Source organism: Chrysemys picta, chromosome 1, assembly GCF_011386835.1.
Source record: "Chrysemys picta bellii isolate R12L10 chromosome 1, ASM1138683v2, whole genome shotgun sequence".
NCBI classification, from domain to species: domain Eukaryota; kingdom Metazoa; phylum Chordata; order Testudines; family Emydidae; genus Chrysemys; species Chrysemys picta.
The window spans coordinates 232,377,539-232,396,558 of NC_088791.1; the positions used below are offsets into that span (position 1 = coordinate 232,377,539).

A 19,020-nucleotide genomic window follows, 5' to 3' on the forward strand; every position below is an offset into this window, starting at 1 on the left:
TACACTAACTGTAACTGCTTACAGTAAACATATGCTTGACTTCATATGTGAATCTCCCATTTTTTTAGAAGTACAAGTGGAAAAATGTTTCCCAACTGTGGGGAAAAAAAGAATAAATGGAAATGACTTTTCCCCTTAATTTCTTTTATTTACTGTGAAAGTCTACCTTGTTGTGCAGTACAGTAGAGACTAAAGCTGTTGGTCAAATTAAAGGTTTCAGAGTAGCAGCCGTGTTAGTCTGTATCCGCAAAAAGAACAGGCGTACTTGTGGCACCTTAGAGACTAACAAATTTATTAGAGCATAAGCTTTCGTGGACTACAGCCCACTTCATGCATCCGAAGAAGTGGGCTGTAGTCCACGAAAGCTTATGCTCTAATAAATTTGTTGGTCAAATTAAAGGTTACCAGTCAATAAACCAAATCTTCCAGAAATTGCTTTAAATACTTATGTTCACTGTAGTTCCGTAAGAGGGTGTGCAACGAAACAAGTATCTGTCCTGTTCTCCCATAATGCTGCCTTACAACTACACTAGCAAGGTTTCATTTTATGCTAGTGTTTTGAGAGGGAGTAACACTCAGATAAGTAATCAATAAACTGACTGTCTGCATTGTTCTGCAACTTAATTCCAGGCCTGTGAATGCCCACTTTACTGGAAAGGTCCCTTGTTTTATTGTGCTGGGGGAGAACGAACAGGATGCGTCTCAGTTCATAAATTTGTTGCAATGTGGCGAAAGTAAGTAGGTTGCGTTTTGAGGTACTGTATTTCTTAATTTAAATGTAATATTTTAAGCTATGAATGTGATCCAGCCTGCAAACAAACAAAACCCCTTTATGTAGTCCAACACAGAGTGGACTTGGTAAAAAAAAAATTAGTGTACAGTTTAAAATCTTGATATTTGCTGTGTAAAGATATATAATGTGGTGTGGTTAATGACAAGTTCCTAGTGGTCCCAACTGTGTAAGGTTTTGAGAAGTGTGGTCCTAATTTGCAGGAATATGTCAACGGTTATGGGCAGATACTTCTCCTTCCTAGCCCTTTCTAGTCTCACTGATTCCAGAGAAAGAACTATGGTCTTGATTTCAAACTGTCCTCTCATTTGACTACTCCACTGCTGGGAACAGGTACACTATAGATAATTTAATGTAAATTATGCCTAAAGTCTAATATGAGAGGAAGCAATACGGGATTATTGGCCAGTGCAATGCTTAGAGCTGTGTAAGCTCACTAGTAGGTAGAAGAAATTGTGACCACATGCCTGCCTTTATATTATGGTAACTAATTCTTTAGGTGCTCACGTTACATCAGTGAGTTGGGATAGACTGCAGCTTTTTTCATAAGTCCTGCTGTAGAACTTCCTAACGCAAGTATGAGCATTTTTCCTCTCTGAATGGAGTAGAAAAGTTTTATGATGCAAATTCATTTTATATTTGCATTTCAGAATACTACAGACCTGTCATGATGATGCGGCAAAGTTTGTTCATCTTCTGATGAACCCTGGATGCAACTACTTGGTGCAAGAAGACTTCATTCCATTTTTACAAGTAAATAGCAATTTAAATTAATCATGACCTCTTTGTATCTTCCAAAGCTAAACAAAAGAATAGATGTACCAGAGCAACTTTAATTTCCTAACTGATAGATGCAACGAGGAGTCCTTGTGACACCTTAGAGACTAACAAATTTATTTGGGCATAAGCTTTCCACTCACTTCATCAGATGCATGGAGTGGAAAATACAGTAAGCAGGTATAAATATACAGCACATGAAAATATGGGAGTTGCCTTACCAAGTGGGGGGGCGGGGTCAGTGCTAACGAGGCCAATTCAATTGGGGTGGATGTAGTCCATGCCCAACAGCTGACAAGAAAGGGTGAATATCAACAGAGGGAAAATTACTTTTTGTAGTGCTAACGAGGCCAATTCAATCAAAGTGGATTGAAAAATTTACTGATACAGACTAACACAGCTACCCCTCTGAAACCTAACTGATAGAATAATTCTAGTAAAGAGAATGAATAAAAAGATGACTGATATTTAGTGCATTCAACTTGTGTGGTCAACTGACCTACTAATGAATTTAAATTATTACAAGTCATTTTACAGTTACAGATATTTATAACCTACTTTTATGAAGGGAAGAAATTGAAAAGAAAAAACCCTACACATCCTACAGTAGCTCTTAATTGATGTTTGATTTTGACTGACTAATGTTTCAGAACCTATTTAACCTTAAGAATGACAACTCGTGATTGACATAGTAGTGCTAAGGATGTGCTCAGGTTTCTGGGAAGTTATTGGAGCGGGAAAAGAAGAAAAATGGCAGTTGAATCTCTTTTTGGACTGCCACAGGTCTTAGTGTATTGCTAATGAATGACGAAAAGCAAACTTGCCTGTTGGACTATCACTATCTGTAGTGTACTTCCACGTGGTTTTATAGAGTTTCTTCATTTATAATGGGAAAGCATCTGTAATTTTTCAGTAATGCTGTTTCTTACTAGTTACATGTATCAAGCCCCATCGACACCAGGAAAATGGGTTTTTTTTTTGTTTTGTTTTTGTGGGGTTTTTTTCTTCCCCTGTCCAGAACATATAATTTGCACACCTCTGCCTATTATTTCTGAAATCTCCCTATTACAGTTAAGAAAAAGCTCATGTTAAATGGCTTTTAAAAGCCGGATTATTTTGGAAACATACATCACCATGGGATGTTTACGTGAGGCACTCTACAAATGAAGTTTTATTTAATAATGGTTGCTTTGCTTAGCAATTGAATTTGGAATGGCTCTTTCAAGGAATTGGAGGTAGTATTCTGCATTAATGAGTTGATACCCAGGGTGAGAATGGGTACCAATTGGCACTCCATTTCTTCCCCTCTCTTTATAGGATGTGGTGAATAGTCATCCTGGCCTATCATTTTTAAAAGAAGCATCCGAATTTCATTCTCGTTACATTACCACAGTAAGTGCTTTATTTAGAAAAATTACTTTGTTTATACAATTTAACTGTTAGTTAATAGGTCAATTGAAATATGTAAAACCATCCTTTTCACAATGGATTTATCTCCAGAGACAAGTATTCTGCTGATCTCAACTTTCCAGGCTTCTAGTGCATGATACTGAGTATATTCAAATCTTCAGGAGACACAGTAGTGGGAGGAAGAGCATCTGTCATTGCAACTGATAGTTGTAAGGTTTCTTTATACTTTAGGGTGTTAGAAGAGCTTACTGAATAACAGTTGAAATGAGGAATACTGAATGGAGATGGTTTGTGTGGAACATGTTTATGTATTTCTGCTGAAGAGCAAATTACTTATTTAACTTGGATGCTTATTTTCAATGGTTTTCAATGTATGGCTGGTTAGAATACTGACCCTGGTTTGGACTTCGTAATGAAAAAAGCCTAAAAGTTTAAAGTGACTTCTGCTTTATTTCAAGTTCAGATTTATCAAGTAGATAATATATAAGCTCTCCACAATATTAGGGAATTGTAAAGAGATCATGATAGAATTTAAACCTTTTTTTAGCTACTTGCACCTTCCCAGTTCAAGGATTTTTCCTTTAATTGAACATTGTATACATGAAAAGTTCCAGATCTGCAGCTCTAGGCTCCTGTGACTAAAGTTATCTTTCTGTCCACAAACTGCTATATGAATAGCAGTTAACTGTTCTATCAATTTCCCTCAACTACTGATCTGGACTTAACAAACTCTAGAGATTATGTTGCTTCAGACTCTGTGCTCATTCGGTCCTTTAATCTTCAGAGTCTGAGATCCCTCCAAAGGGCATTCCATTTAAAATATATATATTTCCAGCAAGCATCAGTGACTGGGTTTAACAAGCATCCTCTGGGAACTAAATTAAGGCCATTAATTCAGTATACATAAGCTACAGTTGGCTGTAACACAAATTTAATCTGGAAGTCTTTCTTTTGAGACATTAACTTTGGTTCTGCACCTTTCATACTCTAGTCCAGAGTTGAAGGTCTTCAGGTTCATCCTCTCCACTCCAATAGACATTGCCAACAGACCAATAGTAGTATTGCCAGCCCCAAGAGTTCAAAAATCATGGATCAACCCCCAAAATAATGATTGGCCTAAAAATTAAGAGATTCTTTAAGAAGATTAAATTGCGGGGTTCAGTCTACTCTGATTTTTGAACCCCACTGCCTACTTGCAGTGTGTTTTAGAAGCACTGTAGTGCAAACTCTTGCATATTTAGCAAAAGTAAGACGACTTTGTTCCCATTTGCAGTTACTCTTGGCTTTATGCAGTTTTGGAGCAGGTGGTGGTGTTCCACTCCCTAGCTCTTGCCTTCCCAGTCCAAGACAGCCACCTGCTCCCTTAACTGCCAAAATTTGCACAGCTCCATGTGTAACATTTCTCATCGATGTGAAAAAGTCAATCTCCTCAATATAGTCACCTGCCACTACTTGGGAATGTGGACGGGAGACATCATGTGGGCGACATTAGTGACTTTCTCACCAACAAGGAAGGGTTGCACCTGGGGCTTCATGAAACTTTACTTCTCTCTCAAAAGTTAGCTGCTACTATTATCCTCTTCCTCCCCCACACCCTCCAAAAGTCTGTTGGTGCCCCCCTACCTTGTGTGCCTGCTGCTGCTCCTGTTCTCTCCTGCAGGAAGCTCTCAGGATTGGAGGATGTAGGGGAATATGCTGAAATCTTAATACCATACCCCCACCCTCTAACTCCTGGTCAGGAGAAGCCCTGCGGAAAGGCAGTGTGGAGGTGCTGTTGGGGGTTGAGCAATGAGGGCCAGTACTGCTTCAAGCTGCTGAGAGAGGAAGTGTGTAGCCATTGCAGACCTGGTATATCAAAATGCCTCAACAAAACAATGTGCTGCACCCCAGAGCAGCAGGGGATGGGGGGGGGGGGGTAGAGGGCTCAGATTTATCTGCATAGTAGTGGGGTGAAGTGGGAGGGGGCATGAGGGCTCAGTTTTACCTTTCATAAGTTGAGGCGGCAGGGGTGTGCGGGGGAGAAAGGGATTCCTCCCCAGTTGACACCTAATGTATAGGAGGCAGGGGCCTCCTGGCAGGTCCCTGGCAAAAGCCTTTTCTGAGTGCTGTGGTGGGTGGGTGTTCCCCTTGTCCATAATGGATTACCTTCAGAGGGATAGCCTGCTCTAGGGGGTTGAGCGTTCTACTTCTGAGCCAGCTTATGCAGTCTAGCATGAGGAAAGAACCGCCCCCATGCTAGCCTGCCAAAAAAGATGGGGATGCAGGTCAGTCAGTCACCTCCAGAAGCCTGCAGCAGGGAGGGGTGGATCAAAACAATCAGGTCCCCACAAGAAGACTGCCAAGGTGGGTGAGTGGCAAGAAGAGCTTGGAGGATGGTGCAGTGGGGAGTTGGTGCAGGCACCTGCTCCCAAGTCACACGAGGCGAACTCTTCATGTCATCACAAGAGCTCCTCCAACAGATGGCAAAGTTGTGGGACTCACAATAAATTAATGAGAGTTGATGACACTGTAATTGTTTGCTGGGTTTTTCTTGCTAAGAGCTGATGATACTAGTTTTTGCCTCTTACCAGTGAGGCCATAGCAATTCCTAGATGAATTATTTCTCAAAAGATATGGTGGAAGCAAGGGGAGAAAGAAGGAAATATGTCAACTGTGGGGATCTTTCTTAAGTAACTGTATTGGAGCCTGGTTTGTCTGAATTGTGGAAAAACTGCTGTTCCTTCTGAGGGCTGCAGCAGCTAAATCCTCTCATCCCCCAATCCTTTCTTTAGCTAAGGAACATATTTACTTAGGGAGGCCTGGGTTGAAATAACATTTGACAAATTCATCTTAGCAGTTGGCCAGTAGGGATAGCTAATGAAATTTCCACTACTTACTTTTTCCCCTAAAAGAACTTCTCATAGAAAAGAAGCCCAAACTGCTATGAATATTCTCTCTGAAAAGGGAACTGTAACACCAGTCCACTAATTAAAGAATTTAAAGAAAACTATCTACACTGTTGTTCCTGTTTAGAAGAAAGAGCATCTGCTGACCACTACAGATTTCTAAAGAAATTAAGCCCTGTAATTATCTGAAAGATAACAAATAGATCAGTTGATCTCCCTTTTAGTTAAGTATTGTATTTAAGTGTATTCTGAATGGGAGTTGTTTAAGAAACTACTTGAAGCTTTAGTGATCCTACTGCTCGGTGGAAGCTGTGTCTGGAGGATGTTGTCTTCACATAATTAAAGTTGTAGGTTAGAGTTTTTAGTGGGTTCTCTCACCAATTTACTATAAAATATTGAAATCTAATTGCTGCTGCACTTCCACTTCTGCTCTTACCTAGTACTTCAGAGGGAGGCAGACCCAGCTGCTGGCCAGAGGTTTAAAATAATTGCCCTCAGTCTAGTATAAGGTCTGATACATAATTTTTAGGCTAATAGAAAGCTAATCTGTAGAAACAGTATTTGTACTGATACAAGAGTTGTGTAGGCAACTTCCATAGGAATTAAACATATCTCTAGAATTTCAACAGTTTCATGTTTATTTTGCACAAGTTTTCCTTCCCACAATCAAAAAAAAAATGTACAGCAGCAAGTGACTTTTTGAGCATAGTAAATGAAACCAGTCTCAAACTATTTACTCATTCTCTGCTCTGGTTTGTTTTAGAGACCCAGATTTTAAGACTTGTCCAGTTGTCTCTAGCAAACATTGTTTTTTTAGACCAGTTATCATAGATATCAGGGTTGGAAGGGACCTCAGGAGGTCATCTAGTCCAACCACCTGCTCAAAGCAGGACCAATTCCCAACTAAATCATCTCAGCCAGGGCTTTGTCAAGCCGGGCCTTAAAAACCTCCAAGGAAGGAGATTCCACCACCTCCCTAGGTAACACATTCCAGTGCTTCACCACCCTCCTAGTAAAATAGTGTTTCCTAATATCCAACCTAGACCTCCCCCACTGCAACTTGAGACCATTGCTCCTTATTCTGTCATCTGCCACCACTGAGAACAGCAGAGCTCCATCCTCTTTGGAACCCCCCTTCAGGTAGTTGAAAGCAGCTATCAAATCCCCCCTCATTCTTCTCTTCTGGAGACTAAACAATCCCAGTTCCCTCAGCCTCTCCTCATAAGTCATGTGCTCCAGACCCCTAATCATTTTTGTTGCCCTCCGCTGGACTCTTTCCAATTTTTCCACATCCTTCTTGTAGTGTGGGGCCCAAAACTGGACACAATACTCCAGATGAGGCCTCACCAATGTCTAATAAAGGGGAACGATCACGTCCCTCGATCTGCTGTCAATGCCCCTACTTATACAGCCCAAAATGCTGTTAGCCTTCTTGGCGACAAGAGCACACTGTTGACTCATATCCAGCTTCTCGTCCACTGTGACCCCTAGGTCCTTTTCTGCAGAGCTGCTACCTAGCCATACAGTCCCTAGTCTGTAGCGTTGCATAGGATTCTTCTGTCCTAAGTGCAGGACTCTGCACTTGTCCTTGTTGAACCTCATCAGGTTTTTTTTTTTTTTTTTTTTTTTTTATGGCCCAATCCTCTAATTTGTCTAGGTCCCTCTGTATCCGTTCCCTACCCTCCAGTGTATCTACCTCGCCTCCCAGTTTAGTGTCATCTGCAAACTTGCTGAGAGTGCAATCCACACCATCCTCCAGGTCATTAATAAAGATATTAAACAAAACCGACCCCAGGACCGACCCTTGGGGCACTCCGCTTGAAACCGGCTGCTAATTAGACATGGAGCCATTGATCACTACCCGTTGAGCCCGACGATCTAGCCAGCTTTCTATCCACCTTACAGTCCATTCATCCAGCCCATACTTCTTTAACTTGGCGGCAAGAATACTGTGGGAGACCGTATCAAAAGCTTTGCTAAAGTCAAGGAATAACACATCCACTGCTTTCCCCTCATCCACAGAGCCAGTTATCTCATCATAGAAGGCAATTAGGTTAGATGTGTAACAGATGAGGTAATGATGTCCAGATGGATTAAACTGCAAAGCTAAGGCAAAACTTTGGCAGAAAAAAATTGCTTTGTAGTTTAAGCCAAAAATGGGCTGTCCCTAAACACACAATTAAGACTGAACTAATTAAGTTTCAGAAGTAAGATAGGCCATTCCCCTTCCTAGGCTTATCAAACCAGCTGTTCCTATTCAAAGTAAGAGCAGCAGAGCTCGCTGTGTGCTGCAGCTTTAACTATCTCTCTATCTAGCTATGTATATGTGTATATATGTGTGTGTGTATATATATATATATAATATGTATGTAAAATTTCATGATTAAAATATCAGTAACTCCCTTAATACCCTTTACTCATAACTCAAAGCCAATTTCATTTTGATATGGAAGTATGATGGACTGCTTCATAGGGTTTTTTGACATCCCTTTATTTTAGTAACAGATGGATTTATAACTTGGAACTTCGAGTTTCATTGCCAGATAGGTAATGTTTTTAATAGTGTAGTCTGAAATAAAAATCTCATTCTTTGGACTGAACCTTTTTTACAGTAGGCTTCTAAGACTGTTCTTACTTTAAAAGTATAAAGTGGATGATACATGTACTTTATAGTATCTAACCAACTTTTCCTTCTTACCTTTTCTCAAATAATTCTCTTACCACATTCTTTTCCTGACCTACTCTTCCATATCCTGTCTTTATCTTGCTTAGCTTAAATTGTAAACTCTTTGAACCAGGAAATATGTTACACATTTTTCAAACCTAAATTTTCAGTGTAAATAGATAAACAAGTTTTGTGTTTCCTAATTTAGATTTTTAAGATCCTGGAGAGCTGAAATATTGTCTTATGTTTAAAGCACTATATACATGGATGGCGTAATGGATAAGTGATAACCCTTACATTTGTAAAATTAAGACATGAATTTACATCATCAATAGAATCCTTGCTGTGGGTAGAACTAGTATCTTGGATGTACTAGATCTGAAGACTGGATTTGGAAGGGAAAAGGTGGTTGGCAAGCATGAGGAAGGAGGCTGTTGTGGATGTAGTGGGGGAGGTTTTGAATGTGATGGAGTAAAAGGCAGAAACCCAGAGAGGGATATATGAAATGAGTTGGTGGGAGTAATTAGAGAGGAAGGGGATATCTGCAATGGGGTTCTTGAATAAATTGGACAGAGGTGCGAAAGTTGATCAGGGATAAAGTTACAGTAGTTGAGGCAAGAGAAGCCTGGACATGGACAATTTTAAGGTTTTTCCAGGGTTTTTTAGCAATGGGAATAGTGAGGTAAAGAATGGATTTTGGTAATGCAGAAGTAGCAGAATTTGTCAAGACTGAATATGAAAAGAATGTTGGCAGAACAGAAGGTGCTGGAGTTATCAGTACAGATAGACAGCTGGAGAGGGATTAGGGGGAAATACGTATGGCTTTGTGGCACTGAATTGAAGATATTGACACCTGAAGGATGTCTAAGTGATATCTGTAGATTTAGTAGAGAGAGAGTTGGAAGTAATGTCTGGAAAGGTAGTATCTGAAACAATAGGAGGATGAGCTCACTAAGACAAGGGAGAGGGGGGGGAAAGGAATGGACCCAGGCCTCAACAGATGGAGAGAGGAGGAAGATAGACTCCGAGGGTAATGATGACCAAATACTGCAGATTGAGCAATAGTAATAAACAATGGGAAGTGAACACAGCAGTAGACTGCAGAACCTTATTTCATATTTTTGTTTGCATTTGTACCCAGTTATTTTTAAACTCTTAACCAAGACTTGGAACAATACGGTGTTTAGTTCAGGTAGTTAAAAGTAGACTTTCAACTTGTCTGTCTCTTGCAGGTTATACAAAGGATATTTTATACAGTAAATAGGTCTTGGTCTGGAAGAATCACGTGTAATGAACTCAGGAAAAGCAGCTTTTTGCAGGTATTTATGTAAAACTTTGCAAGGTAGATATAACTTCTGCTCATTTAAAAGCTTTATTAAGTTAAATACTTAAAAGGGCATAAGTAAAGATGGTATTTGTTCTTGCTTCTTCCCAGATCAATGAAGACTAAAGTGCATTGATTCTCAAGGGAGCAATTATTAATACAAGACTGTTTCAATTTAGATTACTGTGTTGTTCAGAGCTATATTTGTCTCTCACTTAGCAGTAAGTTGGCTGTCCTTACTATGCAGCTTTCTCTGGCACCTTAGCTTTCAACTCAGTTTATTAAAATCTGCTCTTAGCATGCTATATGGTGCATAAGGTCTTTGAAGATTAACAGTTTTTCAGTGGAATTATTTTAAGATGAGTGACACTCATTGATGATATGAGAACTTTCACTTATCCTTCCAGTTGCTGCTGTGACCAACAGGCATCTTGCAGGTTCTTTAATGAGATTTTCTTTTTCCTGATAATAGAATGTGGCATTATTGGAGGAAGAAGCGGATATTAACCAGCTGACAGAGTACTTCTCTTATGAGCACTTCTATGTCATCTATTGCAAATTTTGGGAGCTGGATACAGACCATGACCTCTATATTGATCCAAAGGATTTAGCCCGGCATAATGATCATGGTATGACACACGGAACAACTTTTAGCAGTCTAACTTTAAGAACATAAGTAAAAGTTAACTGAAAAGCTATACCACACTTCATATGCAGTTATAAGAATATCTAGCAGCTACACGCTGTTCTGCATTCACAAATTCTACTGTGGTTTTGGATTCAGTAATCCTGCACATTTGTCCAAGAGCCTAATTTAAATATCTCTTTACATCTTACAGCTGCTCTGGAAGTACTTTGTCAGAGGCTGTGCATCTATTGTTATCTTAAGGAATCATTCCTCTCATGATTGGAAAGTTCACTTACAAACAAAATCTGATATGCCCTGCTCTCCCACATAGTGAAAAAGATCTGGGACATCATTCTGATTGCCCTACAGAAGGGAAATATTTTTCCCTAGGGTTGCTTCTACTCAAATCTAACTACTTTTTAGTCAATATTTCATTCAGGAAGGAGAACACTTCTATGTTTTTCTGCTGGTCACGATCATTTGAACCAACAAACCAGCGAAGGCAAAAGCAAGTTTGATCACATATTATAGATGACTCCCTCTTCATTCTTAACAGGAAGAAAAAGTAACAGCTGTTTAAACATGAACAGTAGGAAATATGGGTGCAAGCAGGTTGAAGGGATCGATCTTGAGTACTGCTGCACGTCTGCCATTCCCATTAAGTTCAGTTGAAATCAAAAGGAGACACTGCGTGCTCAGCACTCTTGAAAATAGGTACTACCTATTAGGTGCCTAAATATGGACTTCACAGCCTAACTTTTGGAGACACATTTTGAAAATGTTGGCCCTAAACTTAAAAAGCAGGTGGTAAAGCAAGGTATGTCTTCAACGGCGCAGTTGTCTCCCACAGGGAGTGGCCGTCTCCTTGTTGCTGTCAGTCTAAAATTAGACTAGACCAAGCACTCATACACATTGCAAGGAAAAATATGGACGTGGAAGGGGGTATTGATATGATAGCCTAACAGGTCTCTTCCCTCTCTAATTTTTATGATCTCAGCTTTCAGCTGTATCATGCCTTTTTTCCCCTGAAGCAAACTAGCTGAATGTCTCCCAGTTCTGGGAATAAATAGTGAATAGGTTGCTGGTGTCCCTTAGAACAGTGGTTCTCAACCTTTCTGGACTACTGTACCCCTTTCAGGAGTCTGATTTGTCTTGTGTACCCAAGTTTCATCTCACTTACACTACTTGCTTACAAAATCAGACATAAATACAAAAATGTCACAGCACACTATTACTGAAAAAATTCTTACTTTCTCATGTTTACCATATTATAAAATCGATTGAATATAAATATTGTACTTGCATTTCAGCCTACAGTATATAGAGCAGTAGAAACAAGTCATTGTCTGTATGAAATTTTAGTTTGTACTGTCTTCGCTAGTGCTTTTCATGTAACCTGTTGTAAAACTAGGCAAATATCTAGATGAGTCAATGTACTCCCTGGAAGACCTCTGTGTATCCCCAGTTGAGAACCACTGCCTTAGAACATCATAATGTTTTTCTGCAAGATATGTTCAAACAGGAATTAATTCAAGGAAATCCTATAGCCAGTGTTATACAGGAGGTTAGACTTCAATGATCACAGTGATCCTTCTAGCCTTATAATCTATGAATCTATGAAATGTTTGGTGATAGCAAAAACAAATATATACTACAGGACAAGGTATGACTAGTTAGCCTTTTACAGAAGCATTGGTGGGGGGGTTTACTTTGAAATGAAAGGTTTCGATGGTTAGGTTAATCCGATGCAATTCTGGTTCTCTTTTCCAATATTAAACTTTGAAATGTAGAAGTATCTTTTGTAAAACATACAGCTCTTAAAGCCTATTAATTCCTTAGTAATATGTTTTATATTCTAGTAGTGAAATTACACTTGGAGTATGCTGGTAGAAAGCACCATAAAACTACACAAATAAGATCAATCATTTAACCAAACTAGCATCTTTAGTAAAACCCCAGAATTGGTAACAGAATAAAAACATGTATCTCAAAACTGTGTGTCAGTTAGTTAAGTATTATCTTTGTATATTAAAATTCCTAATTCCAGGTTGGCACGCTGATGAATTATAGGGCTTCTAAAATGTAAAGACCCTTGAAAGCAAGATTAACTTGTTAAGGCAATGCTTGTTAAATAAATACTGATCTAATAGGCAGTGGATTATACTGTGTATTTATTGTCCTAGAACTCGTGCTTCAAGTCAGAATTTAAAGTCATTTGGACCAAATTTTGGAGGCTGTATATGTCAAATGGTCCCATCCATGGGCACTCAAAGATTAATGAGAGCTAATCTTTTGTTTTATATATCTCTATATTTATGTAATTAGGTGGTTTTCAATAAATATTTAATCAGCTAAACACAATATAAAACAAAAATATGACCTTTAAATACTTCTAATAATTTTTTCTCTTTCACAGCTATATCAAACAGGATGATAGAGAGGATATTTTCAGGAGCAGTAACAAGGTAACTTTTTATATGCTGATTTAAATATAGGTAATCCAAATTAATGGTCAGTCTTGTTTATGAAAAATTGAAAATGAAGTCCTAGAACAGAACAGTTGAGGTCCGCTGAAAATCTAAAGCTAATTTCAAGGATTCAGCACTGTCACTCCAACGTTTAAAATCCACTGTTTCAACAGGAATTTGTGTTGCTGGTGCACAATGAACTCTGTGCAAAGGTCTTTGATTTTGGTAAATAAGGTAAAGCAATGTTGACCATTACTTTGTAAAATCTAATTTGGGTTGGGAGGAAAGTGAAAAGCAATCCTGGCTTTCTCTGCTATTTTATCTTTCCGTTTGCCAATTTAAAACTTTAAAGGGACTCCAGTTGGAAACTCAAATTTTCATTTGAAATTTTCTACTAGTGTTATAAGGTTAATATAACTAAAGTTAGAGAAAATTTATCTTAAGTGTGAGTACTTTGTGCATTTGACAACACCGTATAGGAGCTTCAGTATTTTTTTTATGGTCATTTGTATTTCCGGTCTCATGGAATAGCTATGATGACTAGGGCTGGCTAGAAAACAAGAATTCAATTTCATGAAAAACTGAGGTTTTAACATGTAGTTCTGCCTCAGAATGAAAACTGGACCTGTCAGATTTTTTTGTTTAAAAAACAAGAGAGAACCACCCTAGAATAGCCAGTAGTCCAATGCTCACTTGGGATATGGATGACCAGGATTCAAGTCCCTGCTCTGCCTGATTCTGCCTCTCGCGCACTCTCTTTGGCCCAATGAATATGTAACTATTTACACCAGTGATGGGGACTGCTTCAAAATAGCGAATGGAAGTGTGGGCCATTTTGGAAATTTAGACATTGTCTGCAGACCCACAGGGGTCCACAAGTTGAAAACTACTGATTTACACAAAGTGAAACAGCTCCAACAGGAGAGAAAGATACTGACTGACTCTATGGCCTGGTGGTTAGGGCATATCATGAATATAGGGGGAATGGTAGCAACCTTTATGTATGCTTGGCAGCTGTACTGGATTGCCTTAGCTGTAAAGGGTTAAGCAGTTCAAGTTATCTAGTTGGTACCTGACCAGAAGGACCAATGAGGAAAGAAGATACTTTCAAATCTGGGGGGGAAGGATTTGTTTTGTGGGTTGTTCTCTCTCTGGATGGAGGGAAAAGCCAGCAAGTACACTATCTCCCAAAAACCATACCTGGAATAATTCAATTAAAACCACAGAAACTGTAAGTAGGGCAAGGAAATGAGTTAGGTTATTTTTTGTTTTGGCTTGTGAATTTTCCTATGCTAAAGAGGTAGTTTCATTTCTGTTTTGTAATTGTGAAGCTGAGTCCAGAGGGGAATCCTCTATGCTTTAAATCTTTTTATTACCTGTAAAGTTACTGTCCATCCTGATTTTGCAGGTGTGATTTTACTTTTTTCTTTATTTATAAAGTTCTTTTAAGAACCTGATTGATTTCAGTGTCCTGAAGACAAAGGGTTTGTTCTGTGCTCACATTGCTAAGGCAGCTGGTTGCTATTTTATTCTCAAGCCTCCCCAGGAAAGGGGGTGAAGGGACTTGGGGGGATATTTTGGGGATAGGGAGTCCAAGTGACCCTTCCCTGAATATTTTGTATAAATCACTTGGTAGTGACAGCAATATCAATCTAAGGAATTAGTGCCTTAGAGAGGTTTAACCTAAGCTGGTAGAATATAATCTTAGGGGGTCTTTCATGCAGGTCCCCACATCTGTACCCAGAGTTCAGAGTGGGGTGGGGGGAACCCTGACAGGGCACTTGCATGAACCAGGCAGAGTAGGGACTTGAATCTTGGTCTCCTACATCCCATATGAGTGTCCTAGCCACTGGGCTAGTGGTTATTCTAGAGTAGCCTCTCTTATTTTGACCTATACTTGAAACCTTCATGACAAAACCAGTAAGTTTGAGTGAAAAATTCAGTTTTGATTAATTGGCATTTTTTGTCCAAAAAAACAGTTGAGTTGAACAATTCTGTCTGCTCGAACAACATCACACTCATGCAGTGCTTTTTGGCATCTCTCATGTATGCTGTTCCTGAGGGCTAGCAAAGGGGTCTTGACCAGTAAATGTAGCAGAAAATCTAAAACCAAAGTGGCAGTAGACAGCCCCAGAGAAGAAGTGTGCTTGGGCACGTTTCATGATGTTGCTGTCAGACTTCCCAAAAAGATCTAAACATCAGCAGGGTATCAGAAAGATGCTTTAAAAACAGGAATTCTGTACAGGAGAAATTTCACAATGTGCTAAGCAAGGCTACTTATCTGATTATTTTCTTAATTGGTCAGTTTTGTAAAAATCGAAGTTCTCTTTTGGAAGGTATAGGACACAAAGAAAGTTGCTTAGAAACTGTAATTATCAGTGCAGCATAAAAACAGAAATGAAATGGAAGTGAAACCAAAAATAATTCAGGAAGTATCATATATATGTGACCGGTTTCAGAGTAGCAGCCGTGTTAGTCTGTATCCGCAAAAAGAACAGGAGTTCTTGTGGCACCTTAGAGACTAAGAAATTTATATGTGGGCTGTCAATCGCAGATAACTCATGCGATTGGCTTCAGGTGTCCCAATCAATCTAGCTGTCCTCCCTGCCTTCTGGAAAGATCTTAACTGTTGCTCTTCTCTGGACTTTCTCCAGTTTGTTCACATCTTTCCTGAAATGTGGTGCCCAGAACTGGACACACTATTCCAGTTGAGGTCTAATCAGCTCCCTTAAAGACCCAGCTGAGAATTCCTCCTCACCGTACTCTGTGCCATCCACTTCCCCGTTCTTTCATACGGGATGTGTTAGGACTGGGACAGCACATGGAGTGTTGCTGATCCTGAGCCAGAGCTGCATTCCCTAACTTCAACTGCGATGTAAGCTTTTGTTAAAATTAACAAAATTCACATGAACAAAATGACCCTTTTACAGAGGTGAAGTCTAGTCCCAGTTTTGTTGCAGTATTTCAGTGCCTTAAAATACTTCTTCATTCTTGTTTTCCATTTGTCAATACTTGGATTGGTCTTTAAGGGGCAGAAAAGCACAGAAAGAAGGAAAACTTAGTTACGCTGATTTTGTCTGGTTTTTGATATCTGAAGAGGACAAAAAGACTCCAACTAGGTAAGAATTAACTGACACTTGCGCATAACTAGAAACTGGCTTTATTGACTGCCTCTAGCTATAAACTGGCAGAACATACCTATCTGACCTGACCCATGAAATTCCAAAGCAATTTACATTTGAAGACTTCTAATTAGTGTTTTTAATCTGTATGTTTCATTTGATTTTCTTTGGCCTCTTTTCAGCTGTTGAGTCTGATTCATTTAAAGAGGGGTTTTGTGTTAGAGGAACGTTTTCAAATATATCAGGCTTAAACAATCTACCTATCCTTCATATAAAATTGTTCTTTCTTGCTAGATTTGGTAATTTTCAAAGCTCTTACTTTCAAACAAGGTCTTCCTTGAACATGTTCATTCCCTTCTGACATTATAGTGAGGTTAGAATGCCGAATGTGTGAGACTGATGTCACTGCACAAGCAAAGTGAATCTGAACTGGTAAGGAGGAAGTTATTAACCCAACACCAATCTATAGAAAAAGTAGGATGTAAAAGGAAGCTGGCTAAGGAAATTTCTTTACGTCAGTGTTCTCTCTTTTCAGTTTTGGTTCTTCATTAATTCCCCTCAAAGCACTCTTTTAATGACTATGAATATGGTTAACTGAGGCTATGTCTACATTACCGCAATAAGTCGACATATGCTCCGCAACTCCAGCTATGTGAATAATGTAGCTGGAGTTGATGTACCTTAGGTCAAGTTACCCCAGGGTCAACGGGAGAAAATCTCCCGTCGACTTACCTTACTATTCTCGTCGGGGGTAGAGTACAGGGATCGACTGGAGAACGATCTGCAGTCAATTTGGCAAGTCTTTACTAGACCTGCTAAATCGACTGCCGGTGGATCAATCTCAGAGTGTCAATCCCTGCCATAGTGTAGACCTGCCCTAAGTAGTGCTGCTATTTTATGGGGTTATATTTTATTCAACCCTAATACTGAGTAGGGATAGGCTCGCAAATAATGAACCAAATTCTGCATTGCTATATGGCATCAAAGACTTTAGTAAGAGCTGCATTATGACAGAGCAGAACTATGAGGTGTTGATGAAATATAAGGTAGTCCTTCAGTGTGAACTCTTGTAGGAAGCCAGAATTTGACTCTTAATGCCTTCACTTTCCAATGACTTCACTAGGAATTGTGGCCAAATATCGGAGGTGGAATTAGGTCCTCCTACCTACTTAATTTACAGGTATTTTTAAAATGCACAATATAGCTTACCCTGTATTGTATCTGAGTCAGCACCTGGTGAGAGAAGTGTTTATGCAGAAGTTTGCTATATCATGATAGTCTGTTCTTGACTTAATGCAAATCCCTACTACGTATGCTTAAAGCTATGCAGTGGGATCTGTGAGCTGTCCAATGTCTGTAAAAGTTTTTTTAAAAATTTAGACTTTGCCAAGACCCATTCATGCAGTAAACAGTTAGTGTTATCACTTATTTCAGCATTGAATACTGGTTTCGCTGTATGGATCTTGATGGGGATGGTGCATTGTCTATGTATGAACTGGAGTACTTTTATGAGGAACAGTGCCAAAAACTGGATAACATGGCCATTGAACCTCTGCCCTTTGAAGACTGTCTGTGCCAGATGCTGGATCTTGTAAAGCCACAATGTGATGGTAAGGGGCTTCTTTCCATTCTATAACTATTTTCTGCTGCCTCAGATTAATTTGGTCTTGGCCTATGGGGTCATCACTGGGCTGTGTTGTGAATCTGCCTTTGCTAGTTGATCAAGCTTAATACTCTTAGTTAAGCAGAAGTAGCTGCTCACTGATCAGCCTAGAATATCAGTTGCTTTTATGGTAAGAATCAGATTGTTAGGCCTAATCTTCATTGCTAGTTCTGAAAAAAAAAAAAAAAAAAAAACTAGATCAGAAAATACTGATGGTTAATAGTTCTGTAACAGGGGTCCTTCCACTGGAACATGTTTGTTCTTGTGAAATGAAATGTCTGCTGAGTGAATTACTTTGCACATCAAAATCAAGAGGACCAATTTTAAAAATTTTTAGTCTTTTCTTTATATGAATTCATATGCTCCTTCCCATAGCTAGGTTGATAGTACTCAAAAACTGAAATCCTGTGTCACTGACTGCGACCCAGGGCTGTCTGTCTCACTTTAACTGACAGGCTCCATACTGCAGCTATAGTTTTCTCATTTCACTTGTGCTTCTACGAAGAAATCTAATGTTTAATAGTTCACTTATCTTTTAATCTGTCAATCAGCTGTGGAATGACTTGTCGTAGACAAGGGCAATCATTTTCAAACGTGGGTGCCTAATGTTAGTATCCTAAATCCATATTTAGGCACATAAAAATGGCCTGATTTTCAAAAAAGTTGAGCAGCTCACGTTCACTTAAAATTCACTAGGGGCTTACTGCATTTTAATCCTCCTAAATTTGACCCTTAGCTGATGAAACCTACAGAAACTCAAGTTTTTAATATAGAAAATGTTATTCCTGATGACACAAACTCTTAAATATTAAGTGGGCATCAGGCTGTAGCGACTGATCCATTCCGTAGTTTTCCATAATCCAAGTAATTTTGCTTGTCTTTTCTAAACTCCTTAAGGTACTGAAGTGTGCAACAGTAATCTGTATCCCTTATTCTGCTTATTCCCACATCTTCAAGCCACTTTCAACATGCTCCACATGTTGCATGTTGGAAGCTTTGGCTTCCAGCTCAGGATAAGGCTTTGGAGTCTATCAGTCTGTTATATTTGACACTACACATGAGTCAGGCTGTCCAAAAGTAATGTCTAAATGTCTGGCTGACTACGGTTAGAGTTCCTGTAACCTATTTCAGTAACAACCAGCCTTGTATTGGTTTCCATCCAACAGATTTGCAGAGTAGATACATGAAGTTCCAAACATATAATGTATTCACAAAATATCATTGCATGGTCTCAGAATTGTAGCATAAATTTAGGCCTGGCTATCTGTTGTTTTTTATTTTAAAGGTA

At 39.2% G+C, this 19,020-nt stretch overlaps 1 protein-coding gene across 11 annotated transcripts in view; it reads left to right on the top strand.

Moving 5' to 3' along the window:
* The window catches only part of PPP2R3B (protein phosphatase 2 regulatory subunit B''beta), a 95,379-nt gene that overhangs the window by 64,542 nt on the left and 11,817 nt on the right, over positions 1–19,020 (top strand). For 9 of the 11 annotated variants that reach the window (XM_005283266.5, XM_005283270.5, XM_065580806.1 and 6 more), the window contains 8 exons: positions 631–734; positions 1,441–1,543; positions 2,885–2,959; positions 9,760–9,846; positions 10,324–10,480; positions 12,896–12,944; positions 15,977–16,066; positions 17,504–17,679. In XM_005283266.5, the coding sequence (XP_005283323.1) occupies positions 631–734; positions 1,441–1,543; positions 2,885–2,959; positions 9,760–9,846; positions 10,324–10,480; positions 12,896–12,944; positions 15,977–16,066; positions 17,504–17,679 (841 nt within the window). The remainder of the gene's footprint in view (positions 1–630; positions 735–1,440; positions 1,544–2,884; positions 2,960–9,759; positions 9,847–10,323; positions 10,481–12,895; positions 12,945–15,976; positions 16,067–17,503; positions 17,680–19,020) is intronic. The other 2 variants (XM_024104442.3, XM_065580809.1) reach the window with 1 other exon arrangement.